This window comes from Cadophora gregata, assembly GCF_030347475.1.
Source record: "Cadophora gregata isolate MNR1 chromosome Unknown scaffold_7, whole genome shotgun sequence".
Taxonomy (NCBI): Eukaryota; Fungi; Ascomycota; class Leotiomycetes; order Helotiales; family Ploettnerulaceae; genus Cadophora; species Cadophora gregata.
This window is the reverse complement of record NW_026695930.1, coordinates 1,866,280-1,891,464: the sequence shown is the minus strand read 5'-3', so window position 1 is coordinate 1,891,464 and position 25,185 is coordinate 1,866,280. Positions and strand designations below refer to the sequence as shown.

The 25,185-nt window shown below is 46.9% G+C and overlaps 17 protein-coding genes across 17 annotated transcripts; 11 read left to right on the top strand and 6 right to left on the bottom strand.

Annotated features, from left to right (window-relative positions):
- Window positions 1–1,349: 1,349 nt before the first annotated feature.
- On the top strand, window positions 1,350–1,766 carry ONS95_013374 (uncharacterized protein; the record flags this gene model as incomplete). Its single annotated transcript, XM_058507019.1, has 1 exon — window positions 1,350–1,766. The coding sequence occupies one exon, from the start codon at window positions 1,350–1,352 to the stop codon at window positions 1,764–1,766; it is 417 nt and encodes a 138-aa protein (XP_058357750.1).
- A 571-nt stretch (window positions 1,767–2,337) lies between these two features.
- On the top strand, window positions 2,338–3,848 carry ONS95_013373 (uncharacterized protein). The gene is made up of 4 exons (XM_058507018.1): window positions 2,338–2,577; window positions 2,632–2,813; window positions 2,902–3,075; window positions 3,131–3,848. The coding sequence occupies exons 1-4, from the start codon at window positions 2,472–2,474 to the stop codon at window positions 3,536–3,538; spliced, it is 870 nt and encodes a 289-aa protein (XP_058357749.1). The 5' UTR covers window positions 2,338–2,471; the 3' UTR covers window positions 3,539–3,848.
- Window positions 3,849–4,175: 327 nt separating this feature from the next.
- Window positions 4,176–5,009, top strand: ONS95_013372 (uncharacterized protein; the record flags this gene model as incomplete). The annotated part of the gene is made up of 1 exon (XM_058507017.1): window positions 4,176–5,009. The coding sequence occupies one exon, from the start codon at window positions 4,176–4,178 to the stop codon at window positions 5,007–5,009; it is 834 nt and encodes a 277-aa protein (XP_058357748.1).
- Window positions 5,010–5,072: 63 nt separating this feature from the next.
- ONS95_013371 (uncharacterized protein) lies at window positions 5,073–6,072 on the top strand (the record flags this gene model as incomplete). The annotated part of the gene is made up of 1 exon (XM_058507016.1): window positions 5,073–6,072. The coding sequence occupies one exon, from the start codon at window positions 5,073–5,075 to the stop codon at window positions 6,039–6,041; it is 969 nt and encodes a 322-aa protein (XP_058357747.1). The 3' UTR covers window positions 6,042–6,072.
- On the bottom strand, window positions 6,073–8,245 carry ONS95_013370 (uncharacterized protein). Its single transcript, XM_058507015.1, has 2 exons — window positions 7,763–8,245; window positions 6,073–7,707 (listed from the first exon to the last, which is right to left on the bottom strand). The coding sequence occupies exons 1-2, from the start codon at window positions 8,041–8,043 to the stop codon at window positions 6,675–6,677; spliced, it is 1,314 nt and encodes a 437-aa protein (XP_058357746.1). The 5' UTR covers window positions 8,044–8,245; the 3' UTR covers window positions 6,073–6,674.
- Window positions 8,246–8,703: 458 nt separating this feature from the next.
- Window positions 8,704–10,114, top strand: ONS95_013369 (uncharacterized protein; the record flags this gene model as incomplete). The annotated part of the gene is made up of 2 exons (XM_058507014.1): window positions 8,704–8,830; window positions 8,877–10,114. The coding sequence occupies 2 exons, from the start codon at window positions 8,704–8,706 to the stop codon at window positions 10,112–10,114; spliced, it is 1,365 nt and encodes a 454-aa protein (XP_058357745.1).
- Window positions 10,115–10,451: 337 nt separating this feature from the next.
- ONS95_013368 (uncharacterized protein) lies at window positions 10,452–12,410 on the bottom strand (the record flags this gene model as incomplete). Its single annotated transcript, XM_058507013.1, has 1 exon — window positions 10,452–12,410. One exon carries the CDS (start codon window positions 12,408–12,410, stop codon window positions 10,452–10,454), a length of 1,959 nt encoding a protein of 652 aa, XP_058357744.1.
- Window positions 12,411–13,045: 635 nt separating this feature from the next.
- Window positions 13,046–14,446, top strand: ONS95_013367 (uncharacterized protein; the record flags this gene model as incomplete). Its single annotated transcript, XM_058507012.1, has 3 exons — window positions 13,046–13,149; window positions 13,200–14,076; window positions 14,135–14,446. The coding sequence occupies 3 exons, from the start codon at window positions 13,046–13,048 to the stop codon at window positions 14,444–14,446; spliced, it is 1,293 nt and encodes a 430-aa protein (XP_058357743.1).
- A 467-nt stretch (window positions 14,447–14,913) lies between these two features.
- Window positions 14,914–16,152, top strand: ONS95_013366 (uncharacterized protein; the record flags this gene model as incomplete). The annotated part of the gene is made up of 1 exon (XM_058507011.1): window positions 14,914–16,152. The coding sequence occupies one exon, from the start codon at window positions 14,914–14,916 to the stop codon at window positions 16,150–16,152; it is 1,239 nt and encodes a 412-aa protein (XP_058357742.1).
- Window positions 16,153–16,229: 77 nt separating this feature from the next.
- On the bottom strand, window positions 16,230–16,496 carry ONS95_013365 (uncharacterized protein; the record flags this gene model as incomplete). Its single annotated transcript, XM_058507010.1, has 1 exon — window positions 16,230–16,496. One exon carries the CDS (start codon window positions 16,494–16,496, stop codon window positions 16,230–16,232), a length of 267 nt encoding a protein of 88 aa, XP_058357741.1.
- A 267-nt stretch (window positions 16,497–16,763) lies between these two features.
- Window positions 16,764–17,708, bottom strand: ONS95_013364 (uncharacterized protein; the record flags this gene model as incomplete). Its single annotated transcript, XM_058507009.1, has 4 exons — window positions 16,764–16,885; window positions 16,941–16,978; window positions 17,031–17,188; window positions 17,235–17,708. The coding sequence occupies 4 exons, from the start codon at window positions 17,706–17,708 to the stop codon at window positions 16,764–16,766; spliced, it is 792 nt and encodes a 263-aa protein (XP_058357740.1).
- A 647-nt stretch (window positions 17,709–18,355) lies between these two features.
- Window positions 18,356–19,531, top strand: ONS95_013363 (uncharacterized protein; the record flags this gene model as incomplete). Its single annotated transcript, XM_058507008.1, has 4 exons — window positions 18,356–18,456; window positions 18,532–18,895; window positions 18,947–19,303; window positions 19,362–19,531. The coding sequence occupies exons 1-4, from the start codon at window positions 18,376–18,378 to the stop codon at window positions 19,529–19,531; spliced, it is 972 nt and encodes a 323-aa protein (XP_058357739.1). The 5' UTR covers window positions 18,356–18,375.
- Window positions 19,532–19,576: 45 nt separating this feature from the next.
- ONS95_013362 (uncharacterized protein) lies at window positions 19,577–19,759 on the top strand (the record flags this gene model as incomplete). The annotated part of the gene is made up of 1 exon (XM_058507007.1): window positions 19,577–19,759. One exon carries the CDS (start codon window positions 19,577–19,579, stop codon window positions 19,757–19,759), a length of 183 nt encoding a protein of 60 aa, XP_058357738.1.
- Window positions 19,760–20,175: 416 nt separating this feature from the next.
- ONS95_013361 (uncharacterized protein) lies at window positions 20,176–21,242 on the top strand (the record flags this gene model as incomplete). Its single annotated transcript, XM_058507006.1, has 2 exons — window positions 20,176–20,530; window positions 20,584–21,242. The coding sequence occupies 2 exons, from the start codon at window positions 20,176–20,178 to the stop codon at window positions 21,240–21,242; spliced, it is 1,014 nt and encodes a 337-aa protein (XP_058357737.1).
- Window positions 21,243–21,551: 309 nt separating this feature from the next.
- ONS95_013360 (uncharacterized protein) lies at window positions 21,552–22,171 on the bottom strand (the record flags this gene model as incomplete). Its single annotated transcript, XM_058507005.1, has 3 exons — window positions 21,552–21,792; window positions 21,848–21,947; window positions 22,045–22,171. 3 exons carry the CDS (start codon window positions 22,169–22,171, stop codon window positions 21,552–21,554), a joined length of 468 nt encoding a protein of 155 aa, XP_058357736.1.
- A 259-nt stretch (window positions 22,172–22,430) lies between these two features.
- Window positions 22,431–23,633, bottom strand: ONS95_013359 (uncharacterized protein). Its single transcript, XM_058507004.1, has one exon. The coding sequence runs from the start codon at window positions 23,435–23,437 to the stop codon at window positions 22,799–22,801; it is 639 nt and encodes a 212-aa protein (XP_058357735.1). The 5' UTR covers window positions 23,438–23,633; the 3' UTR covers window positions 22,431–22,798.
- IRG-1 (Infection Response protein) lies at window positions 23,612–25,125 on the top strand. Its single transcript, XM_058507003.1, has 2 exons — window positions 23,612–23,942; window positions 24,035–25,125. The coding sequence occupies exon 2, from the start codon at window positions 24,079–24,081 to the stop codon at window positions 24,817–24,819; it is 741 nt and encodes a 246-aa protein (XP_058357734.1). The 5' UTR covers window positions 23,612–23,942; window positions 24,035–24,078; the 3' UTR covers window positions 24,820–25,125.
- The last annotated feature ends 60 nt before the right edge of the window (window positions 25,126–25,185 follow it).

Genomic DNA, 25,185 nt, shown 5'->3' with positions numbered 1-25,185 from the left:
CGCGTGACAGACATGAGGTACTGAGGATAAATGTAAAACAATACAAAGTGCCGGAAGGCGGTCCGCACGTTATATTAACGGCAGATAAGTGTTAGCCAATGAAAGAAAGATCAGCGAGATCACCTTCCGCGATGACGGAAGTATCGAACTCGTCGGAATATCGGTTGAGCGTATCTACAAATTAAAAGCAGTGAAAACTCAGGTTTGTGATATTGATGGTCGTTATGCCAAGGTGGATGTTCGGTTTTGTTCCGATAGAAACAGGAGAAGAGCCGAGCTGGCGAGCCGCCATGAAGTAGCCAATGTGAGAACAGGGTGGTGGATATACTCGGGCCGAGGATTTGACATCTCGTTGGTGATTGTTAACTTAGTACTATGTTTCTCATGGTTGGATATCAATGCTTTTCGTGAAAATGTTCTGGTCAAGACAGTAATCTCTGTATGGTTTGATCTTCGGTCATGACTACCCAACGATCAACAAAATTCCCATCGGCACGGTATATCCTAAGAGATACAGTGATAGAGCAATTAAGAATTCAATTCCCAGGCTGTTGCTCCTCTACGCAAGCCTAAACGGAGACCATGTAGCGAGAGTTTCTTGTTAGTGCCAAGGCAATTGGCGCTGACCAAGGGAATCAACATCAGATGATATGGCTACGAGAAATACATGGATCTCTTTATGTCTTGTAGTTGTTGACCATATCATCTCAATTGGGAAGAGATTAAGTAACAGTCAAAACAGTACATAGTAAGTAGAGTTGCACCGTAACGCTAATATTTCGTCGGATGTCGTATCGAAGCAAAGACTGGTGTGTAATATGAATGTAGCAGGAGTTATAGAATAAGAAAATACTCCATACTTATGCTTTCAACGATTCAGCTACAAAATTGACTTCGATACTGGAACACCACAGTAGGACGAGAACCTGATACTGTTAGCATCAGCGAAATCACAGCGATATTCGATGGCTTTATACATTCTGCCACTTCTGGGGCTATTTCTCACTTCGGGGTTTGGCTTGGACTGACTGACTGCGTTTGAGTCAAAGTGACGTGAAGACGAACTAATCAATCGCCGTGTCGAACCCCGCAAGTGCTAACAGCATTCTTCGACCACCTCTCTTTAAATCAAACAGCAAATTTCTAATTATAAGTTTCATCCTTAGATCTCTGTATATTCTGGAGTGCTACAAAATTGGAGGTACACAAAAAGTTCGTTCTGAAATTAATAAAATGGCTACTGCAAATCTCGGCACCTCGAGAAACCCTCTCAAAGAACACAGAATCATTCTAGCACTCGTCCACAACACAAATTCCTATCAGGAATCAAACTACGCAATCCATCTGTAATGCACAGCTGCATTCTATCATCTGGCCATGCTCTCCTCGTCAGACCTATAAACAGCAAGCCACTCAATTCGAAGGAAAGTGCGTCCCGAGATACCCAGACACCTCCCCAGCATCTCCAGATCACGCTTCCCGAGGTCATTGACCGGATACCATGGGACTCGCCTGTGAGCTTGGAAGAGAACATAGCTTTAACTGAAGGGGAAGAAGGCGATGATGAAGAAAAGTATGGAGGGATTAAATCGGAAATCCGGGTTGATGGCGATATTGCTTTCGCATGGACTCCGTACGAGGTTCGCTTGGGAGGGATCCTGCATCACGTCGGCACGAATGTTTTCCACTTTGTGAGAAGGCTCGAAGGGCCCGAGAAGGGGAGCTGGGTCATCGCATATGTTGGAGATACTTTCAGAGAAGTGTAAATCGCATCTTTTCGCACTGTAAACCAGACAGGGAGAAGGTGCCACAAACGCTGAGGGGCTTGAGGAGCCCTTGGGTAGTCTTGGTCGAGGTCACCTCAAGTTTTACTTTCACCAAAACGTGGTGAGAACTCTGCATATTGGGAATATCACCGTATCTTAAGATAGATTTATGCTGCGATTAATGTTCTAGCTATTGTCCATGAAAATATTCAGTGGCGCTTTTCAAGTTTTAGTCTAAAGTAATACCCAAAGGTTTCTAGTCCCAGGGAAAACGTTAGATTATTCTTTGGAATTAGGTACACGAGTCATTCGACATCTCGTGCCTTACTTTGTAACCTCCATCCGTAAAATCGCATATGCCAGGTGTCAGATAGAAACCCTGTCGATTTGGAGCCTGTGTTTAAAAGGGCCTAAAGTGGACGGCTGACCTTCACTGAATAGCAAAATTGGTGCAATTACCTAGTGCTTATCCCAATCCTTGCACAGCAAGCTACAACTTCGAACTAGTGTGTGCTTCGCATATCAGGCCTACCAGCAAAGTGCAGCCAAGAGCTGCTTTCGGCAACAGTCAGTGAGAAATTAGCTTTGCAACGTTCACGAATTTTAGACATAAAGCAATGTCTCCTGTCCCTCCTCGATCAACAAATACAAAGATCGTTGCTTTATTTGGATATATTCGAAGCACTAGATCTTGTGGAAAACATCATGGCCGCTCTTGGGTTGCGACAGGTAGACAAACTACCTCCTTTTAACCCCAGACCTGTGGAGATGCAAGTGCTGTGTCTCGGGTTCTCTCGGACGGCAACTATGTGTAAGCAAGGATGTTTTTATGGTCTGGTGATTTTGACTGATCAGAAGATTGCAGCTTTATGGACAGCATTGAAGAAGCTCGGTTACACCACTTACCATTTCATGGAGGTCGCGCAGCCCGAGAATGTCAAAGACGGACATCTTCTTTGCTGGAGAGAGGCTTTGGAAGCTAAGTTACTCGGTAAAGGCAAGCCATATGGGCGAGAGGAATTTGAGAAATTGCTTGGACGGTACAGTGTTAGTGTCACTTATGCTTCGTCTCGGCTTCCTCTAACCCCAAAACAAAGGCAACCGAGGTTTGCCTTTCCTTTCTGACATATTGCAGGCAGTCACAGATGCACCCAATGTGTGCTTTGCCGACGAGTTACTGGAAGCATACCCGAATGCAAAGGTCATCCTCAGCGTTCGGGACCCAGACAGATGGGTGGCATCTATGGAAACATCTTATTACCGAATCTTAGGATGGTCATCTTTCACAGCGTTGGCATTCTTTGACAAGGTACGTCACAACGGCTTAAACACAGATAAATAGTCGCCCAGCTGACTGTTTGTAGGTGCTTGGCACTGAGAGGGCAATTTTCGAACTCGTGCTGAGGCAATGGACTGATGGTGACATTTACAACCGTCATAAGCTACGAGAAGGGTACAAACGACACAATCAGCACATACGAGATATTGTCCCGAAGGAAAACCTGTACGAATTTCATCTTGAGGATATAAACGGCTGGGAACCATTGTGTAAATTCTTAGGGAAGGAAGTCCCAAATGAACCTTACCCGAGAATCAACGAGGGAGATAATGCGGCGAAGATCCACGTGTTTCTGTTTTGGCGGCAGCTTTTGATGTTGGTCGGTAGGTGGTTGAGATTGCCACTTGCTGTTGGTGGACTTGCCTGGGGATTGAGATGGATGCAACGAAGAGGAATGTTGGAAATGATACAAGAAAGAGTGACTGCCAGTTGAGCATTATCATTGTAATGGTCGAATCCTTGCAGCCTATTGTACATACTCGAGGCTCTTGCTACCAGAAACCATAGCTGGATTTGATGTGCGAGAAGGGTCATTTAGGGAAGCCAATCACATAATATTCGGAATGTGAGATAACGAATAAAAGGAAGGTAATCGATGCAGATACTCCGCATTTTTGAAGGATGTGGACCTCTGAGCTCTGCCTCGAGTTCTTCTGCAGTGCAGGGTTGTCGCTTACATGAAGCGGTTGAAATTGGCTTTCCAGGGACAGCTACGCTAGACTTACAGGCTTGAGGCCGCTGGCTGCGGAGTGATGGTGGGGTTGTTGACATTTAGCCGAACTTCGAGCACACTGAAACAAAGCACCGTCATTTATCGAGACTGTCTTAGATGTGTTCGCTGATTGCAAGATATCCATATGAAAATTCGTAGTCATTCCAGACTTTTTCAAGTATCGACACACACCCTGATTGGATGTTGAGAAAAGGCGCTAGAGATGCAGGTTGGGCTCCAGCCCCAGACCCAGTGTCAGCTCTCATCTCAGCCTCAGAGTCAACCTCAGAGTCCTCACATCTAGCCGCTTCAGCCAAAACCTTGCGCATAGAAGTCCAAAATCAATCGGAAACACACCATGTCTCATGCACCATACAATGAGCCTCTAGAGACTTCTTTGCGCCAAATTCGACTTCTCACAATTCTCCCAGAGCCTCACCCTGTCGACGGCAGGCTGCAGGGCCACTTTACGATCGAGTCCCTTCTGGAGGACCCCGAAGACCTCAATTATCAAGCACTGTCCTATATGTGGGGTCAAAATGATGATTTCGACTTCAAAATATGGGTTAAAGGTGTTCTGGTCCTCGTTCGTCGAAACCTCTTGTGTGCCATGAGAGTAATACGTGCCGACGAGGAAGCGATAAAGCTGCCGATCTGGATTGATGCTTTGTGTATCAATCAAGAGGACATAACGGAGAGGGGTCATCAGGTTGATATGATGGCTTTAATTTATCGAGGTGCACAGCGCGTCATTGCATGGCTGGGAACGCCAGATCGGCAAGAGCAGAAAAGTAGTAGGCTTGATATTGAAAGTAACCATCCTCTACAGCTTTCTGTAGAGGCATTCGATTTCGTTACTCGAAGTGATGACTCTATCGCTTCCAATTTTGTCTGCAGTAGAGATAGAGTCCTGAGCTGGGCCCTGCAATATTTCTCAGCCGCGAGAGCCAGAGAGGGCCTTCGAGAACTGGCGACAATCTTTTCAAATGACTACTGGGAGAGACTATGGATTATTCAGGAAGTTTGTCTGGCTCACAAGCTCCTTCTATTCTATGGCCGGGAATCTATGGATTGGGACTTTTTTTGTGCGTCTCGAACAACTTTCGACGATTTGGCCAGGATTGCTGGCTCACCCACGTCCAGTGCCTGGGAAAATGAACCCAGAAATGAAATCCCAGATCACCAACTCTAGATACAGATATCAAAAGATCTCCAAAAGATTACGAAAAGTCGTTGTTGGCAGCTGGACAGTCTGATGCGTTCAGATGTCAAGCTCAGGCGAGAGGCATTGCTGTCGGCTGATACAGACCTCGTAAGCGTGTTAGCGCTATCCAGAAACTGTCTCTGCGAGGATAAGCGAGACAAGTTTTATGGTATTTTGGGTCTTACCACTGATGTCGATGAGTTCGATGTACCGGTTGACTACTCTCTGTCACTATTCTGGGTGTATGTGAGCGTTCTTCAAGCACGCTCACACCAGTGGGGCACTGATGACGAAGTACTAACCAATTACTCTGCCGATCAGATTATGACTCTGAGTAGAGCGTTACAGAAGCCACTGCTTGGACCAGACTTTGGGATGTCTGGGTTTGAGGAGATGAGATGCGGCAGAGCTGAGATGCTGGAGACGACAAAAGCTGATCTCAAATACTTGAATATCCAAGGTGGGAATCTTGGAAAAGTCATCGGTCATACTGCAACTCTCAAACATATTCCTGATTTATCACTCGAGCAACTGGTTGGGGGCGTTAATTCATTTCTCCCGATACTCAAAGAAAAGGTTAATTTATCTCTGACATCTACAAACCCTGACTTGAGCGACTCTTGGGCAAATTTTTGCTTTGATTTATCAATTGGTTGTGAGGTGACCTGCGACGTGAATGCCAAAGAGAGAGAAGCTGGATTGACAGTGTTTGTGACGGACTTTGGAAATGTTGGTGTGGCTCCCAATGTCATCATGCCCGGTGATAAATTTTGGGACTATGGGTCAAAATGTTCCGCTATGGCAATAGTTAGAGGCGAGGAAGGAAGCTATCAACTCATATCCAGGGCTTGTCTTGCGAAAGATTGCATCAAGTCCGGCGACTCTGCCAAACTGTTCTCCGGCACAGCGAGTGGCCCAGCGAGGCATCGAGACAGAAAAAGGATGACTGTGAAGCTGAATTTGGCAGAACTCCAAAGGTTCACAAGCCCGCTTCGTGGGACAAGAGATGTAGAAGAATAGTTTAGAGTAACAATTCAAGCGATTGATGACCATTCCATTCCTTCTCTTGATGAGAAATGCTGTACTTCGACAGTGGTCTCCCTCCACATCAACCACAGCCCCAAGAATGTCAACACGCAATATATTGTTCCAATTGTAAACAGCACCAACAAATCCCCTCCATTACATACAGCTGATACCCCAAACTTGTGCGTGAGATATTAATTTGACACGAACACTCCAGCGACGTAACTTTATTCGAGATCAAAGTTCAAGATTCAAGGTGGAATTATATTTCGGGAATTAGATCGAACAGAATTGAGCTTGATTTCGAAATCTTGATGCGTAATTGGTTGTAGACAAGCGATGAAAAGAAAAGTCCACGTATAGACTATGTCACTGCACGATGTTCTGAGAATTGATGCAGGAGAGAAACTGCGAAAGCCAGAGCAGACCCAAGACTGGCGCTGTCAGGCGGGTAGAGCCTAAACTTGGCCCGGAGACCCTGGTTCAACATCCTAGAATCAAGTTTCAGGGCTGAGGCCCTGGATGAAATAACCGATGCTGCGAAAAAAGTTCATCACTTTGCTGCGAAATCAATGTGCGTAGATAGTAATTGGCTGATCATAGGCCGAAAATACAAACAGCCTCCCATCACTTCCTCGGCTCACAGATGGTGATGAATGGCGACATGGCACCTCCCAAAAAGTATCTCCCCGTCTCGACATCATGTACCGCAATGGTCGACCCAGGCAACACACTCCCATCATCCTCCATTACTTTCTCAACCTCATAATCAAGCTCATGCGAAAACAGACTCTTCCTCCCAGAACCCTGCCCAGGCTTCTTCACCCTTGTTATCTTGAGCACTGTGCTCGGCGGGTTCACGTCGAATGGCTTCTTCGAGCTCCATCCCCATTTGTATACCTGGGGGATGGCTGCTGCAAAGATATCGCCGTTTTTGTCGACGGAGAGGTTATCTAGTGGAAGGCCGGTTTGGATCTTATTTACTTGTTCGAGGTTGTGGTCGGCTGTGAGTGTGAAGACAGAGATGGAGCCTTCGATAGTGGTGGGTACGTAGATGAGACCTTCGTGGCCTCGGACGAGACCATTTGGGAATTTGAAGTTGAATCCTGATGAAGCTATCTTGCACCGATTGCGATGGCAGTATCCCACTGTGCCACCGCCAATGAAAGGGTCTAATAATTGGCGCTGCGAAATAATTGAGCAAGGTCTCGGATTGGGTTCAGGGAAACTTACAAATCCAACCTTCCCACTGTGGGAATTGGTAAAGACAAAAGTATCCTCACTCATCCAAGCAACACGATTGGGCGTCTGGATGTGCTCATTCACAAAAGTTCGCACGTGACGCATTTTGTCTGTGCCAGCTTTGGTTTGGAATTGCTCAATCGTTGAATTGGCTCCGACCTTTGAAGCATCGAGAGGTGCGCCGGTGACTGGGTCGAACGGAGGACGATGATTGACGAGGAGAATGCGCAGAATATCTGTGTGCTTGTCGCCTCGGATATCAAAGCCGTGAAGGTTCAGGGTCGCATCGCCGTTGATGCCAGAGAAGTTCTCAATAGAGAGCCATTTGATGCGAGATGCTAGACGACCTGGTCCTCTGGTGTCAAGGACAGCGATGCGATCTGTCAAGCCTCGTCCGGTTGCATTGAGATGGCCAACACTATGGAAATTGTCAGATCGGACCAATCGATTTGTCGGAAGCAGGAGTGACAAACGCTGGAAGCCAGTCTACTCGACTTTGAGAGTCTGAACACGCCATATAGAGATATCCCGTCTTCTCATGCAGCCACATATCCTCGCATCCTTCCAGACCCAGCTCATCGATCTTCTCGCAGTGGAGGTTATTGAAGTCCTTAATAGACTGGACTTTGCGACCATACCCAAGAGCGTCAAATATGATGGATTTGAAAACAAATTGATAGAGAATAGCAATGAAGACTACGCCAACGATAGCGGCTCTGGAGACGAGCTTGAGAACCCATCTTGGGCTCGTCATTTTAAGCAATGTCTTGGGGCTAGCTGCAACAATGAGGAGCAAGTGAAGATATTTTTATTAAATATAGACAGAGAGTATTGTATGCCCGATGTTGCCGGGGACAAACGATACCTACTAAAACTCCAGACGATGGAACCAGGGCATCACAGCTTCGAGCCGCTATGGATCGGCGCCACCACTGCAAGTGCCTCGGCATGCCCCGAGGTATTTGACCTTTGCAAAAACATCTCGACTCTCACATGTAAACACAAAAATATGAAGACAGATTCAAATTTCTCTTCTTTATCGTCCTGCTAGTATATTGCAACATGAGAGATTAGCTCGTCGTCAGCAGCATCAACAATATACTAGCATAACGCTGACCTCCTTGCTGACTAATAAAGGTTACGGCTGGCCGTGGAGCCAAGCATACCGAGATCTCGCTCTGCATTACCCCGGAACCACTGTGAAGGTTGATCGTCAACATCGACAAGTCCGATCCCCCTCCGGACCAAAGCCGGGACTAAGTATTTTCTATATGTACATAAGGCAATATATCTCTGCTCCACTTGCAGTCTTCATCATCATCTACAGTACAACTGAGAAGCTATCTATTGGCAATTGACCTCTCAGCAGATTCATAGCTACCAAAGTAGACGGAGGAGATTCGCAGCAATCGCAATGCCAGAGAACATATCCGTCCAGGAGATAGCCAAACACAATATTCCCGAAGATCTGTGGATAGTAGTCGACGACAATGTCTACGACCTGACGGAATTCGCCCCGGAGCATCCAGGTGGAGCAGCCAGTGTGTATCACTTCCAACTTCTCTAAACAACACTGACCATCGCCAGTAATCCACCGCTACGCAGGCCGTGATGCCTCGACGGCATACAATGAAATCCACGCCCCATCTCTCATCAAAAGTTCTCTCGACGCCTCAAACCATATTGGCACACTCGACACCTCATCCATAACAGATACCTGGGCCATACCCCCACCATCAACCACCACCTCCTTCTCCCGAGACTCGAAACCACCTCTCGACACCCTAATAACTACACACGATTTCGTATCCGTCGCACGCAAGACACTGACGTCGAAGACATGGGCATTCTACTCATCTGCAGCCACGGACCTACAAACGAAAGCTAGGAATAATTCTGCATATGCAGACATCGGGCTCAGGCCGCGGATACTGGTCAATGTCAAGGATGTCGATACAAGGACCCGCATGCTGGGCCAGGACATGAGCGTGCCTATATTCTGTTCGCCTGCTGCGATGGCAAAGATGGTACATCCCGAAGGCGAGAAGGGAATAGCTCGTGGGTGCAAGAAAGTAGGGATCCCACAATGTATATCCACGGCCGCCTCGTTTCCTATAAACGAGATCTTCGAATCTGTCAGTGGCGAGGGTGGCTATGGCAAGTTTGAGGGCGATGGAAAATTGCCAATCTTCTTCCAGCTATATGTTGATAAGCAGCGGGAAAAGAGCGAGAAGTTGTTGAGAGATGCGGAGCGCTTGGGAGTCAAAGCGATTTTCGTTACTGTTGATGCGCCGGTTCCGGGGAAAAGAGAGGCGGATGAGAGGGTCAAGGCTGATGAGAGGATATCGACGCCGATGAGTGGTGTGAAAGCAAAGAATGATGCGAAGGGTGGTGCATTGGGGAGGATCATGGGCTCGTATATTGATTCGTCGCTGTCGTGGAACGATATCCCTTGGCTGAGGAAATCAACGAGTCTGCCAATTGTTTTGAAGGGCGTGCAGACTTTCATGGATGTGAAGAAGGCGGCGCATATTGGTATTGAGGGAGTTCTGCTCAGTAATCATGGTGGGAGGAGTTTAGATACTGCGCCTCCACCGATATTGCTACTTCTGGAACTGCAGAAGAACTGTCCGGAGATATTTGATAAATTAGAAGTTTTTGTCGATGGCGGGGTAATGCGGGGTACGGATATTTTCAAAGCACTGTGTCTTGGTGCAAAGAGTGTAGGTATCGGACGCGGCTTTCTGTATGCGCTGAATTATGGGAGTGGGGGTGTGGAGAAATACGTCGAGAGTGAGTTTTTCACCTACTTACGTATGGATTGATGTGTTGACGATGCAATAGTTTTGAAGGATGAATTGGAGACAACTATGAGAATGATGGGTGTCACTGACTTAAGTCAAGTGCATCCAGGTATGTTAAATACAGGAGCCGTGGATCATTTGATTCCTGGCGGGGAAGCACACCCCTATGCTAAGTGGCGCCCGAAGGCAAGGATATAGTTCCAAAACCGACGCGCAGAGATATCTTGAAACATTTGACTTGCTTACTTCCCACCCTTCGCACTTTCATTTCCGATGCCAGCGTCGTGGGTCAAGCCATGACACAACTTTCCACAAATATTTGCATGTATATGTTTGACTCTGTAGATCTACCAAGAGGCTACAGGTACGAGACAGACCCTCCGTCAGACAATTCCACACCTCCGAGTAGTTGTTGCCGGAGTGGGGACGTCAGGACTTGGAGCTCGTGAATACCAACCGGAATGTTGATGCTGTCTTCTGGCTGTTTCCTTACTTCCAATCTTCCTTCGTGAAAGACGAATGCTTCTTCCCAGTCTGTGAGTACACAAGCGCGTCCAACTGGCTGGTACGTTTGGCCTACATGACGAATTACCATCAAGAAAGTATTATCCAAAGTATATTCCCATAGCAAATCACCGGCTCGGATACCTCTTGGGGCGATGCCGAGAAATTGTTGCTCAGTGCTGAACAGTGCCAGGCAGTGTTCAGCATCCATAGTTTCGTCGGATCGTGGCCCAATTAGGAACTCGAACGCAAACTTATTACAATCCCATGTCCTCTTGAGCTCCGTTACAATCGAATCTGCGGTTCCGGAATATTGCCTTGATGCCGCTGGATTTTCTTTGAAGAAAGACGCGATGAGTTCGTCTTCATGGCAGGTTGCTACAACTCCATCAACAACGTCTCCACTCAAAGGTATAGTCTCCTGCGGTCCCCATCCGTTAGGTTCTGAAACATTTTCTCGGGCAAGCTTTATCTCCCTGTATGCCTCTTTCTTAAAGTCTGGGCCGAAAAGGGCATTTTGCAGTAGCTTACTGAATTCTATGAGGCCCGTGAGTACAATTCTTTCACTTATATATGCCCTGTCGGGCCCGATTCTCAAGTACTCCTCAGAGTGTTCCTCAGATAGCCTTCTTCGATGAAACAGCAGAACGTTACTGTATAGCTCAAATAGCGAGATCGAGTAGTCGACGACAATATCACCTGTGTCAACATCATCCGCCAAGCCAAGGATACCAAAGACTTTGTCCTTTCTCTCGTGGCAGAACGCATCCCGAGAGAGCCGCAAAGCATTTTCGAGAGTTGTACCTAGGAACCATTCTGATTTTGTCCACAAATGCGGAATGTGGGGTTTCATGCCGTCTTTTGTGACTTGCAAAATCTTCCAGGGGCGACTATTCAAGATCTGGCTCATGACTGGAGGGAAGTCGTCAAGTTTCCACGGGATGGTGGATCTTGAAATCGCCTGGTGGAAATCACTGAGTGATGACCAGTTCATGGTGTGTCTGCCATAGAGCAGGAGAAGCCGTCGTGCCAGACATACCTCCTGCATGATCCACAACCTGCTCCAATACTCGACATGGCATAACTCCTCCAGCTGCACAAGTTCGTGTCCATTCTCCTCATCTTTAATGATATCCTCACGCCATTCCTTCTTCTCATGCGCCTTAGGTCCCCAACTCTTGTCCCAGATAAGCGACGTATCCACATCGTCAACCGACACACCTCCATTCTCCTGTCCCTGTATCACCAACCCTAGGACCCGCTTGATATGCATAGCGCGAGTTGCCAGGTTAAACGCCGGAACTTCAATGACCTCCGGCGACTCTGCCCGAACATCTAGCCTCGGGTCCGACAACTCCAGCTCATCAGGCGTCCCCAGCCAAGCAAGAACCTCCTCCGCCTCTCTAAATATATCACCCATCATATCCACCTGATGCCCCCTCTCCACAATATTGCTCTGATCAATACACAGCGCATCAACCCATATCAGCGACCCCACATCACTAGCCTTCCCGACTGCAAAAGCGCGCTCATCCTCAGACTTGTAGTTTGCGCGACGAGCGCGCAGTGCACAGAGGAGGTTTCGTCGGACGGGGACCAAGATGCCGTTGATCCAGATTTGGAAGTCGAAATTGTCGGGCTGGCCCCAGGTGTAGGAGAGGGCTTGGTATTTGATGCTGGAGTTGAGGGAGTGCGTCACGAGACTGCATTGGAGACGGCCGTCGGTGGGGTGTGGTGAGCGGAAGATGTGAAGGAGACGGATTGTTCTGGATTCTGGGTCGAGGCTTTGATAGAGTGATGGCTTCAGGGACATTTTGATATTGTTCCCTAAACATGTTTCAGCCAGCCTTGTGGTAAAGTAGGTTTTAAGACGAATGTGACGAGCCTGGTGAGCCTTGAAAGGTGCCCCTTATGGAGATGGATTTCGAGGCTGCAGCTTGTGCAAAGTGCAAATGACAATGAGCCCAAGACGGTGGCTTGAAGGTATTGCTCTTACATGGCCGGCTCCGTTCGCAAGACGAAGGTTCATGTTTGAGACAAACGGCGCGTTTGTGGAGCTGAGTGGTGTCGTTCACCGAAAATGTGCCTGGCTGTTTGCCTTCTTCGCTAAGCCACCACTGTTTTGCAGCCAGGTAGTTCGCCTCCAATGAATGCCTCTCCGGTGCAATCAGCAGCTTTACTTAAATCCTATCTCTAGCCTGCTTTGTATCAGTTTGTGTCTATCCTCTCAAGTGATTTTAACGAAGACACGACGACAAAGAAATCACTTCCACAAATCGAGCATTATCACGTGACACCAATGCTGGATGAGAGCGAACTACCTACTTATTATTGCTCCGATTACATTGCATTATGTCGTCAATACCTCTAAATCTTCATGTTTGCTATATCTCTGAATCGCATAAAGTTTTGCCTCCGTTCACCCATCGTGCCAGATATGCCGTGAACATGTACAATACATTAGAGAGCTTTCTATTGGGCGTCGCAGTCAGTGGAATTGGACTTGCAGATGCGCCGAATCTCGATTCAGCTGGGCAGGGCCTGCTTCTCTGGTGAGTGGTCTTAATTGTATCAATTTTTTCGCAGTAACTGACAATAAAAGCCTCATTGAACATACGGAAGGCGTTGCGACCGTTCTGGAGAGGGAATTCCCTCGATTCCCGAAACACGTTCTCAGTTATATCAAATCTGGGAATGCTTTCACAGCAGGCAGCTCATTATCACCGGGACGGGAAGAGAATTCCGAGTTGTCATTCCTGGAGAATCATCTTAGTATCGGAGACGCAACTTCAGAAGATCGTGAAGATCTTCAACCAGGATATCATCTCGGATCAGCGGAAATACGATCTATGCCTCTCGCTGTCTGGAGTGGGGGTGTATTGGAGCGAAGGAGTCTCCGCATTCCACTTGTCATGGTGATAGGTGATTTTGTTCAGACAGATGTTGCTCTGTTTGTTACCCACTGCAGGAGCCATTGTGATGGCGGAGAAACAACCCGGCTACAGAGGTTGATGATGTGTCCTGAGTGGATATACCTTGACCTTTACTCGGCTTTCATGGACTGGGAAGGAATCTGGGACGCGGTACGTGATCGATTGGTGGAGCTCGACCATGAAGTACACCGTCAAGTTGGCAGGGGAAATATCCTCGGTAGGATCGAAAATCTCAACAAGGCTACTGCGGTCAACATCATGCTCAGGGAGACCTTGGACGTCCAGACTAGCTCTCTGCAGACTGTTATGAAACTCGTAAAACAGGCGAAGGGCAAAGGTAGTAACAAACAAGATGCTAGATTCTTGAAAAGAGGAGACGAGCTTTCAGGTGCATTGGATCACTGTCAGGCTCTCGCACACGGAAACAGAGAGCAGTTGCAAAACTTGGTCTCCATGCTGATCTCGCTCGAGCAGATCTCACAAGGGCAGTCTATGGCAAGACTAAATTTCTTAGCCTTTATATTCCTCCCTTTATCTTTCGTCGCCGTAAGTCGTCTGAGCCTTTCACCGAAATTGAGTATCTAGAATCTGACAAATCTCACAGACGCTATTTGGCATGACACGCTTCACGATTTCTCCGGAATGGTATCCAGCGTACGCGTTGCCACTGCTGTTCCTGACTTTCGCTGTCGCTATCGCGCTTCCAAAACTCCTACTAATATGGGAAACTTGGAACATACCTCAGAAACAGAAACAGAAACCAATCCGTCGGCCACGACTTAGCGAAAACCTTCCGGGGAAAAGACTCTGGAAATTCAATGATGGATCAACTGATTCGATTCAGAAAAGCTATCCACCAATTTCTATGTCGGGAGCTGTCGATGAAGTAACGGAAAGGGGAAGATCTCTAGAGTAATCGTCAAGTAATGCATCTTTGAAGCTCCACATAAGGCGAAATTCGCTTAAAGGCTCTCTGAGGAATAATATGGAATCAGGGGATAAGGTGACTGAGAAGAAGGGTCGGCCCCTCAAAGGCTTTTTTGGTAGAGATAAAAAGTAAAGTTTCATTCTAGGAGGGAATATACATCGTGGTCTACTCTGTTTTTCCTACTCTTTCGTGCAGACCTCGCTTACGGTGAGGGAAATATCAACACGGTATCTGCTCGTTGCTCGGGAGACTGAACTTATTGGCCCATCGAAAAGTACATTTTGCTTTGGAATAAGAACTCATCTGTTTCTGTCTCGAAATTGACTACTTCTGTATCTGGACCATGCATTATCTGATCATTTCAGCAGGGCTTTTCTTGGTGAGCAGGGTAAATCCGGGTCACGTGTATGTCCTTAGCTTCACCACCCCATTTTTGGAGCTCAGCCAAAGTGCCCATGACAGATGTCGATCTGTCGATGCGAACGCCCTCTTTTGATGATATCAATCAGAAACGTAAAGTGGGAGACAGATATCGACCAGATTTCCGGACTCCAAAAGTTAGGGAGAGGCAATTGTTTGGCGAGGTATCAATGGATACCACTGTTACCGATGCTGGTTCGGAGCAGTGCAGTCTCCTCCGGCTTAGTTCAGCCAATGGTCCCGTCTACCGCAAAGTCAAGATTGCTCCTCTACGAGATGCTCGACCAGACGAGATTCCTCTTATCGACTTATCCGGCATCTACAGCACTTCACTTGGAGATCGCAAAGCAGTCGCAGCTCAAATCCACAATGCTGCAACAAATAATGGATTCTTCTATGTAAAGAATCATGAGATCTCAGAGTCCGTCATAAAGGCAGCGTACGATTCGTCGCTGGAGTTCTTCAGACAACCGGAAGAGATCAAGCAGAAAGTCAACGCAGAACTGTCGCCTTGTCTTAATGGATGGAAACCTCCCAAGACGCAACGTATTAATGAATCCGAATCGATCGACGTGCGAGAAACTTTCTCGTTCCGATATAACCCCATGTACGACCCAGCTGTCTCTGGTAATCTGGAGGCAATTCCAGCCGAAATTCGAGAATCTCTAGTGACAAACGAGTTCTGTTGGGAAAAGACGACGAATCTCCCAAATCTCAAGACAAATGTCATCAACTACTGGAGAGCAACTCTTAGCCTGGCAAGACATCTCACACGTTCTTTCGCGCTCGCACTCTCTCTCCCAGAAACTCACTTTGACTCGAAAATCACCTATCCCGATGCCGGCATAGGTCTGAATTACTACCCTTCCATCCCACCTTCGTCGCCCAACTCACAAGAGCAAGTCAGCATCGGCTCACATACCGATTTCCAACTATTCACTATCCTATGGCAAGACGCCAACGGTGGTCTGCAGGTTCTCAATCGTGAAGGAGAATGGATCAATGCTGTACCAATTGAAGGGACTTTTGTTGTCAACATCGGAGATTATTTGCAGAGGATTACGAATGACAAATATATCAGTACTGTTCATCGAGCGAGAAACCTGAGCGGGAAGGAGAGAATTTCTATGCCGATGTTCTTCGGCTTCAACCTGAATGAGACATGTGGGGCTTTGGATAGTTGTGTGGACGAAGAACATCCGAGGAAATATGAGCCCATTTCGTGTAAGGAATGGGTGGAACTGAGAGTGAAGGCTATGCACACAACAAAATAATCTGTTTCCGTTCCAAGACGGCTACAATATCCTAATCTCTACTTAACTTGTTCTTTGAGCTTTTCAAAGGTCATAAATCACAACTTCGGCGCCACCATGATATCAACACCAGATCCTTTAACAACCTCCTCCTCGGCAGTCTCTGAATCGCCTTCTTGCTCCGCATCAATCACTGGTTCCTTCAAAGCTCTCAATTCGAATCCTCGAACCACAAATACCCAAATGCACATGCCACCAATGAAGCCAAGACTTGCTGGGAATCCCTTCTTGTACTTCGGTGCATCTGTGACGGGGTACAAGAACTGCTGTATAATTGTTGTAAGTGCAGCACCACATGAATTCATGATAGCAATTGTCAGAGCTCGAAGTTGGGAGTCGTTGGAGCACAAGATGTTGGCTCATGACATGTATATGGGACTGAGAGGTCCGTCTGTGCCTGCGAACAGGTAGGAGACAATGCGCAGGCCGAGAGGAATGTCCCATGCTATCAGACAGACTGCTCCAAAGATGAGCATTACCTAAAGCCGGAATTAGTGGAAAGCAGGTGGCAGGTTGGAAATTGGATATTCACCAGGTTGATCAGTACCACAATCATGCGTCTTCCTGTGGCATCAACGTATACGTTGGCAGCGAGGATCATGAAAATGCTCCACCCATTTATGGCTGTTGGCACATTGTTGCCTTGATAGATTGACCGGTTGTGTTCTTTGTCGATCTTCATCCAGAGTTGCATCTACCAATAATTAGATGTGGTGCGACGAGGCGTTGTGCATATTTGCATCACTTACCACTGTATTTGCAACCTCCGACTGTCGCATTCCAGAACCTATTCTCACATCAATATTTATTCAAAGATGACCATTAGAGGGTCAACTTACATCCACAAAATAGTCAACACATATAGCTGCCAAGTCTTGATCACTCTTGGGAACATGCTCCAGGAGATGTCTCCCTTCGGCTCTCTACCATCTTCCTTGAGTCTTTCTTTTGCCCTCATTTTATCTTTTTCCGTGAAGTAGAACGCATTTTTTTTGTTCTGGAGTATCAGGGAAGAAGAACAGTCCGTAGAGGGCCACAATAACGGTGATGACTCCATCAATGATGAATACCCATCTCCAAAGGGCGATTCCATGAGTTTCATTCAGGCCTTTCAGAACAGCGCTTTGGAGATATCCACTTACCATCGTTTCCACATAAGCTGAACATGAGAAGATGGCGGTTCGCCTTCCGAGTTCCGTACGCTTGTACCAGGATTCGAGGACGTATTGGATACCAACAAAGGAGGATCCCTCCAGGAATCCGATGAAGAAGCGGTTTGGGTAAAGCTTCGAAACATCAGTTGTTGTGCTCGTTGTCGGTATGGAATATGGAGAACTTGCCTGACTGTAACTGGTTACTTTGTATGTGAAGATAGTCAGAATCGCCCAAGCCAACTCACATCCGGGCAACCAGTAGCGGGGTTTGACCCAAGTGAGCATGAGATTACTCGGAATACCTCCAAGAATCGCGCCAACCTGGAAGCAAGTCACTGCTAGATTAAATTCCGTCCCATACATCTACAGGTCTTCTTTCATGCCCGAGACATAGGCATTGCTGAGGTTTGCTTGGTCGAGCATTTCGTGAAGTAGGCAAGACATCCGTAAGTGAGGATGAAGAAGTCGATTTTGCAGAGAAGTTTCTTTTCAGACTTTGGCGTACCTTTGGGAAACCAAAAGAAAAAGGGGGGTTGATCTGCACCGTACGATGAGGCGAAGATGTTCTTTATGAGATCCATTTTTGATCTTTCCTTGGTAGGAGCAAATCGTGTCAGGAGACATGAACAGACAACTTCGAAGTTTTTTAGACGATGAAGTCTTTATGAATTGAATTTCAGCTCGTCGGAAATGTCCGAGCTTAAATCCACTGGTATCTAAATATCAAGATACGCATGGCTGTTATCAAACCTCTAGTCGTGTTTTCCGTGCCGGAAGGATCATCGCGCGAGCTTCCACCCGAGCGAGCTTCATGTTCCTCCAATGACCTTACTTCGACATCCCACTGTCGAAATGAAGACGAAGAGCAGCCAAGGTATTCTTATCACGGACTGGAGTCTGATGATCGGCCGACTCTAATCTGTGCTTGTCTTGGACCTCCGCCCACTTTTGATGACTCTACCCCGCCTATTTCGCAACCAGATGTTTTATTTGATACCATAAAGGAGTACCACTGTCTGGGATCATTCATATGATAACAAAAACGAGTACACATCCATTACCCAAGATGACTGAAGTTCTGGCGCCCAATCTAGGGCCTCCTACCGACAAAGTGAGACATTCCTAGATGTTTTGATGGCTCGGCTACTTTGTTGTTTACATCACCCAGCCATTGACACTTTCACAGAATCAAAGCGACGATTATGTTTTCTTCCATTCAGGCTCTAACCCTACTTATCGTAAAGTCACCAAATCCACGACACAAATAACCACAATCCCAACCATCGACATCACCGACATCGATAGTCCCGATCCGTCCATTCGGAATGTTCTCGCCCAAGAGTTGTATGAAGCATGCGTAAGCTGCGGCTTCTTCTATCTGAAGGGCCATGGAATGTCAGAAGAGCTCCTCGCGGAGACGTTTGATTTTCTGAAACGATTCTTCGCACTGGATTTTGAAAGCAAAATGAATGCGCATGTGCAGAAGAATCCTGCTATTCGGGGATATGAGCCAATGGGAGAGACGAAACTGGATCCGAAGACGAAGCAGGGTAGGGAACTTCATATGGAAATCTGTCATGATAGATGCTGAAAATGTTTAGACTTCAAAGAATCGTATACAATTGGAGACTGTCCCTTGGAGCCTGAGCAGCGCTACAGAGAGAAAACGGGAAAAGCTCCACCTCAAAATTTGAAGCGACCGCAAAATATCTGGCCAAGTTCAGCACCATGGTATCGTGATGGGCTGTACAGATATTACAACGAAGTCCTTCCTGTTTCGTTGAAGCTTGTTCGCTTGCTTGCGCTTAGTCTGAAGCTCGATGAGGACAAATTTCTGGGAGACTTCTTTACCTTTCCAATCACGGGAATGCGAGCTCTACACTACCCACCTGTTCCGCCTGAGGATAAAGAGAAAGATGAGTTGAATATTGGACTTGGTGCACATTCTGACTTTTCGTGTGAGTCAATTTCCGGTGGTATTTCTAATATAGGCTCAAAACGCTGACTTGCACATAGATCTGACTCTAGTCCTCCAAACACCTTCGCTTGACGCCCTTGAAGTCTTGACTCCAACGGGACAGTGGATCCAAGTCCCAGCCATTCCAAACACGCTCGTATGTAATGTAGGGCAGTACCTTGAGCGACAGGCGACCGGAAGGTCCCTCGCAGCAGTACATCGAGTTTGAAACAGAACTGGAGCTGAGCGATATTCGCTTCCATTTTTCCTGACGATGGATCCTGATGCTCAAGTTAGTATTCTCGCTGATGGGGACGAGGATAAAAAGTTTGAGGATTTCAATGTCGGGGATTTGTATATCAAGAAGGTGCTGCCAGCAAGACCGAAACATCCTACGAGTATTAAGTACCGTGATGTACCGGAAGACCAGTGGAAGTACAAGTTCTTGTTGGAGTAGATCGTCGCGCTTCGATATCAAATAGAGAAACGACTTCTATACTGAGGTTTCTTCAAATGTTCAGTTTTTGACTCGTCGGTGATTCAAGAACAAGCTCGCAACGCTCTTGGTAAGAAAGTCTCTCGGATTCCGATAGCTTCAGGTAGGGGAGACTGCGTCTTTGTGGCGAGCATGCTGCATGTTATGAATGCCGAGCCTACGTACATGCAAGCGAGTGAACACCGACCACTCACAACCTCGAACGCCGACCACGCCACCAGCCTGCGTCTTCATACAAAAAGCCCAAGATAGTTATTTATTTGATCTCCTACTACCAAGCTTAGTTCGAGTTTATTTCCTGTAACATATACATACCGTAACTCAGCACTCCTCCGTTTTTTCGCGGTAGCATTATCAAGTCTTTCCATCGCGTCAATATGGTATCTCTCACAGATGTCCAAGCTTCCAACTCTCGGATCTCCACCTCTCTCCCACCTGGTCTTGTTGCTGTATTCGTAGGAGGTACCAGTGGAATTGGCGAAATAACACTCAAGACATTCGCAAGGTACACCAATCAGCCTCGCGCATACATCGTTGGCCGATCCGAGACTGCAGCCGAACGAATTATTGCGGAATGCAGGGTCATTAATTCTGAAGGCGAATATGTCTTCATCAAAGCAGATGTGAGCCTGATGAAGAACGTGGACAAAGTCTGCGATGAGATCAAAGCGAAAGAGAAAGCTGTAAATCTGCTGTTTTTGAGTGCGGGATTCCCTAGTCTCGATGGTGCAGGTAAACCATTCTCCCAGAACCAAAGGATGTCGAATATTGACTTACACCATTAGAAACTTCCGAAGGACTGGTCGTGATGTCAGCATTGATGATCTACTCTCGTGCCAGGTTCATCATGGACCTCCTACCAATTATCAGAACGGCCCCTTCACTACGGCGCATCATCACAGTCGCGGGCGGTGGCCGAGAAGGCCAGATATATCCAGAAGACTACCCAGCTCGGCATTTGTCGTTCATCAAAATGCGCCCGCATCTCATCGCCCTGACCACGCTCAGCATGGAATCATTGGCACGAGATGCGCCAGAGGTTAGCTTCGTTCATGACTACCCGGGCACGGTCAAAACTCCATTAATTGACAACGGTCTTGGATTCATTGGTGTGATTCTGCGTGCTTGGATTTTTCTCTTCGGCTGGTATGTCTGTATCCCGCTTGAGGAATGTGGTGAGAGACAGTTGTTTTTGGCGACTAGTGCACGGTTTGCGCCCAAAGAGAGGGGGAAGGGCGCTGATGGTGTGGAGGTGGGAGATCAATCTATCGTCGCCAAGGGCTCAAATGGCGAGGTGGGAAGCGGTGTGTATTCTGTGAGCTCAGATTGTGAAAGTGGGTCTGCGGCGTCTTTGAAGTTTCTGGAGCAATATCGATCGCAAGGACTGGTTGAAGATGTTGGAAACCACATTAATGGAGAGTTCAAGCGGATCATGGGGGAATGAGCGGCTGATGGTAGACTTACAACTCTCAATGCTCGGAAACAAGAATTAAAATTGATCTCTGCAGCCTTATACAATTTGAAACCAAATACTTAGGGTTGAAAAGCGATAGGGAAATCTGGTAACCATGCCAATGACAGACTGCCAATTACCTATTTGGTGGACTTGAAAAACTGATTAGATAGCACTCCTTACACTTGTAAATAGCTTCCACATTGCAAACACAGCTGCATATCAAAGACAAATGACGTAAGAAGTCCTTAAAAACAGCGAGCCTTTTATTTTCATAAATCATTTCCCCACATCTTATGTTTAGCCCAAAATCTTTTCTGCGGTCGAGACCTCGGCTCCAACGTTATCCGGCTCAACATCAATGCTCTTGACCTTTCCACCCTCAACCACAATAGCATACCTCTTACTTCTGTTGGTACCAAGGAATGGAGCTGCTTCGAATTCTAGGTCGAGGTCTCTGGTGAACTTGCCAGCTGGGTCACCGAGGAATCGAATCCCGGAAGAGCCATCCTTATCGAGGGACTTACCCCAAGCGTTCATGCTGGCCTTGATGTTAGTATATTGGTATCGTAAAAGCATCAATTGGGCTAGCTTACACGAAAGCATCGTTGACAGAGACGACGAAGACCTTGCCTGCGCTCTTGAGCTTGGGGTGGGAAATGTAGCCGGGAATGTGGGAGTCGGAGCAAGTTGGGCCTGGCCTTTGTTAGCCATCAAGAATTGGAAATCTAAATCTATAGAGAATATCTCAAAAAATTTATGCACGATATTTCAAGGCGAATTGTAAACATACTGAATGCGGCTGGTACACCGATGATAATTCCAGATCCAGATGCAAGCTCTTTGGAGAGATCAACAGTCTGATCTGGCTTTCCCTCGACAAGGGGGATGCTTGGGATGCTATCTCCGACTTTGACCATATTTGCGATTTTGAAGAGTGTCTGATGATATAAAGAATGAGTCTAATTGAGCAATTGATTGTGTTGTAGAGCTTGAAGAAGAATCTGATGGCGCAATGAGGGGTATTTATGTACTCGAGCCAACCCCTCCACAACGTCAGCGATCTCCGTTTTAGATCCCGCTGCTAGGCCGAGTGCAGCAAAGCGTCTGGAGGTATTTGAAATAGGGGCGAAGCGAGAAGAAGGTTTAAAACTGCAAGTAAGATGTTTCGTTTCTCGACATACGGAATTCCGTATGATTCAATATCTGCAAGCTTACTCTGTGGTCTTGCTCTTGAGATCTGACCTGCATCTGAGTTGGTTGAGTATCATTTGATCGTGGATTGGTCCGTCGGTAGCGAGTCGTCAATTCTTCAGTATGTGGGGTTTCCAAGGAACCAACAAGATAACGAGATCGCATAGCCGTAAGCTAATCGAAGCCTCTAATATCTCGAATCGGGCAGTAGGTAGTTTTTGGAAGGTGGTTTATCACAAAAGCAAAAACAATCCAGACCCTCACACGTGATAAGAGCTCCTAATGGAAGACCGAAAAGCCAGATCGCTCCTCTCATCCAGAACTAATCGTACGCCAAAAGACCTTTGTATCCCTTACTTGACATGCTTGATCCTTGGTCGAGTGTTACGGATCTTGTCATCAAAGAGATCCATCTCTTGACCTCTCCGCCCCCAAACAGGACTGCAACGATTAAGCTCGTCAACAGTTGCCTGAGCGAGAGCTTTCATTTCTTCGATTCCTTTTGTCAACTCTTCGATTTCTGCATCCAATCTTGCCATTTCGCCCTCCTGCTCTTCTTTGATTTCTGGCCCTGTCGTGACCTTCTCATCTGGTGAATCGCGTTTATATTCATCGTGCTCTTCCTGATTTATTGCTGTCGCTGGCTCAGGCATCGCACAAGAGCCTTGGATTTTGATATTAATAAACTTCTGATAGTTCGTTCTTTGATTTGAAGCCTCGATAGAGGTATGTGAGAGTTGAAGATGGTCATCAACATCACGTGATTGACAAGTATCTTTCAAGTGATCTTGCAACTCAGGATCTTCTTGCAGCGATTGGATGTGGTTGATATGGATCAACTCTGCTTCGTTGACTCGTATTGACTGCGTTTCGAAGTTGTCGTCGTCAAGTTGCTGCATCGTAAAACGGATTTGATAGATTGGGCTCGAAATGGTCGGCTGGATATGAATGAGCTTCGTAATTTCGCTCATGGCGGATCTGTAGTGGGACATTGCGGAAATTTCTGGATGATCTGATCCGCATTAACTTGCTTTCATAGGGAGTCAAGTTGGAGATATGGAAAGCTGCTATCGCTATTTTAGCTTTGGGGAGGTCATCAGATCAGGCTCCCACTTGTCGTCGAGAAATTGTGCGACGGCAATCAGGCAGAGACATGATAAATCATTGCTCAATCGATCAAGAAGAACGGCAGCATATGTCTGGCCGCGTGGCCATTTCAAGCACCATTTGCGCTGCTCTTGTCACGTGGGTGCTCTTGCTTGCCCTTGAATCGTCAGGAGCTCGAGACAAGTTCGTTTGAAAAGAACGCAAATATGAGATTAAATGTAGGAGTGGCCTATTTTGCTTGGGATATTCAATAGTTTAGGCTGTCTCCTAACTTATTTACCTTAAGCATCATCCGTCAATTGCTAGTGGTGAGGAAAGTTTGGTTCACTAAGGATTTAGGGAGGCGCGACCAGGCATTTGGGTTTCGGAAGCCATGCCAATTCAAAAACAGTAAGTCACCGAATGACTCTTCTCAAGCATTTCGAACTCGAACAAAATATATCATTGATAATAAATCTAAAATACTCACTCTACCCACGAAGCTTCAACCCTTCCAAAGTTCCAAGATCACTCCGAATTCACAAACATGAGGCCTCACCAAAGAAAGCCCACAACAGGCCGACCAGACAAAAATGCAGCCGATACAGAAGATCCAAACCTGCCCATATTCTTCTTCATGCCCAGAGAGCCTCCCTACAGCATCTTCTGCCAATGGGAAGCTACGCCATTCACAGTTCCTCGCGAAAGCCTCACCTGGCTCCGCGCAGCACACCCAGCTTATGCAGATTCAGCATTGTCTCAGCCGCCACCATCCTCTTCTGAACAGCTTTCTGTAGAAATGGACTTCGATTGCGCCGAGCAATTCATGATGTTCTGCAAAGCAGTATATTTCCACGACAAGATCTCCGGGAATCACATCATGGATACCAACGATCCCTCACTACAGAAGAAATACGGTCGAGCTGTCAAAGACTTTACGGATTTCATGTGGAGACAATCATGCGAAAGGGTTGCATTTGAAGGGAATTGGTGGAAGTTTGCAAGGGATGAGGCCAGGCGGAGTTTTCTGCTGGGGACTGGTGATAGGATGATTTGTGAGGCGAGTTCGATGGATCGGAGGTGGGGGATTGGGTATAAAAAGGATCGTGCAATGCGATATAGGGGGAATTGGGGAGAGAATTTGTTAGGGAAAGCGATCATGCAGGTTAGAGCGCACTTGCGGAAAAGAGTCAGGCAGATTGAAATTGAAGGGAGAGATCCTGGCGAATGGGAGTTGCCTGGCAACGAGATGTGGGTTGTGAAGGATGGAATCACAACTGCGAAGTGAGGTGGGGTAATGTTTCTGAAGCAGTGCTTGACTAGGAGGAGGAAAATTAATTCTTCCTTTATTCTTGTGCAGCTTGGACTGCTCAGGAAGTGGTGGTTCATAGGGAGGTGGAGATTTTGCTGCAAGAACCGGATAGTTATGCGACGTTGAGGGGTCTACCTTAAGAAAGAGGCAGTGATCCATAACTTCGTAAGCTAGTCTGTCTGACCGGTAAGATTAGTTAATAGACTGGCGTGATTCGAATTCCTCTAGGGATATCGTGAGAATCACGGTTGTGCGCACTGTGATTGTGACCAAGGAACGTAAAGGGCTTATTGTCTCTTCTCATTTTCTGATATCAATTAATCTCTTAGCTTCCAACACCTT

Bases quoted from the DNA above. Each gene is read 5' to 3' on its own strand.
- ONS95_013373 (XM_058507018.1), top strand. From the start codon at position 2,472: ATGGCCGCTCTTGGGTTGCGACAGGTAGACAAACTACCTCCTTTTAAC. The intron at 2,578-2,631 runs GTAAGCAAGGAT...AGAAGATTGCAG, and splicing joins CTCTCGGACGGCAACTATGT to CTTTATGGACAGCATTGAAG. The intron at 2,814-2,901 runs GTTAGTGTCACT...GACATATTGCAG, and splicing joins AATTGCTTGGACGGTACAGT to GCAGTCACAGATGCACCCAA.
- ONS95_013370 (XM_058507015.1), bottom strand. From the start codon at position 8,043: ATGACGAGCCCAAGATGGGTTCTCAAGCTCGTCTCCAGAGCCGCTATC. The intron at 7,708-7,762 runs GTTTGTCACTCC...CAATTTCCATAG, and splicing joins CGAGTAGACTGGCTTCCAGC to TGTTGGCCATCTCAATGCAA.
- ONS95_013359 (XM_058507004.1), bottom strand. From the start codon at position 23,437: ATGTCCCACTACAGATCCGCCATGAGCGAAATTACGAAGCTCATTCAT.
- IRG-1 (XM_058507003.1), top strand. From the start codon at position 24,079: ATGAGGCCTCACCAAAGAAAGCCCACAACAGGCCGACCAGACAAAAAT.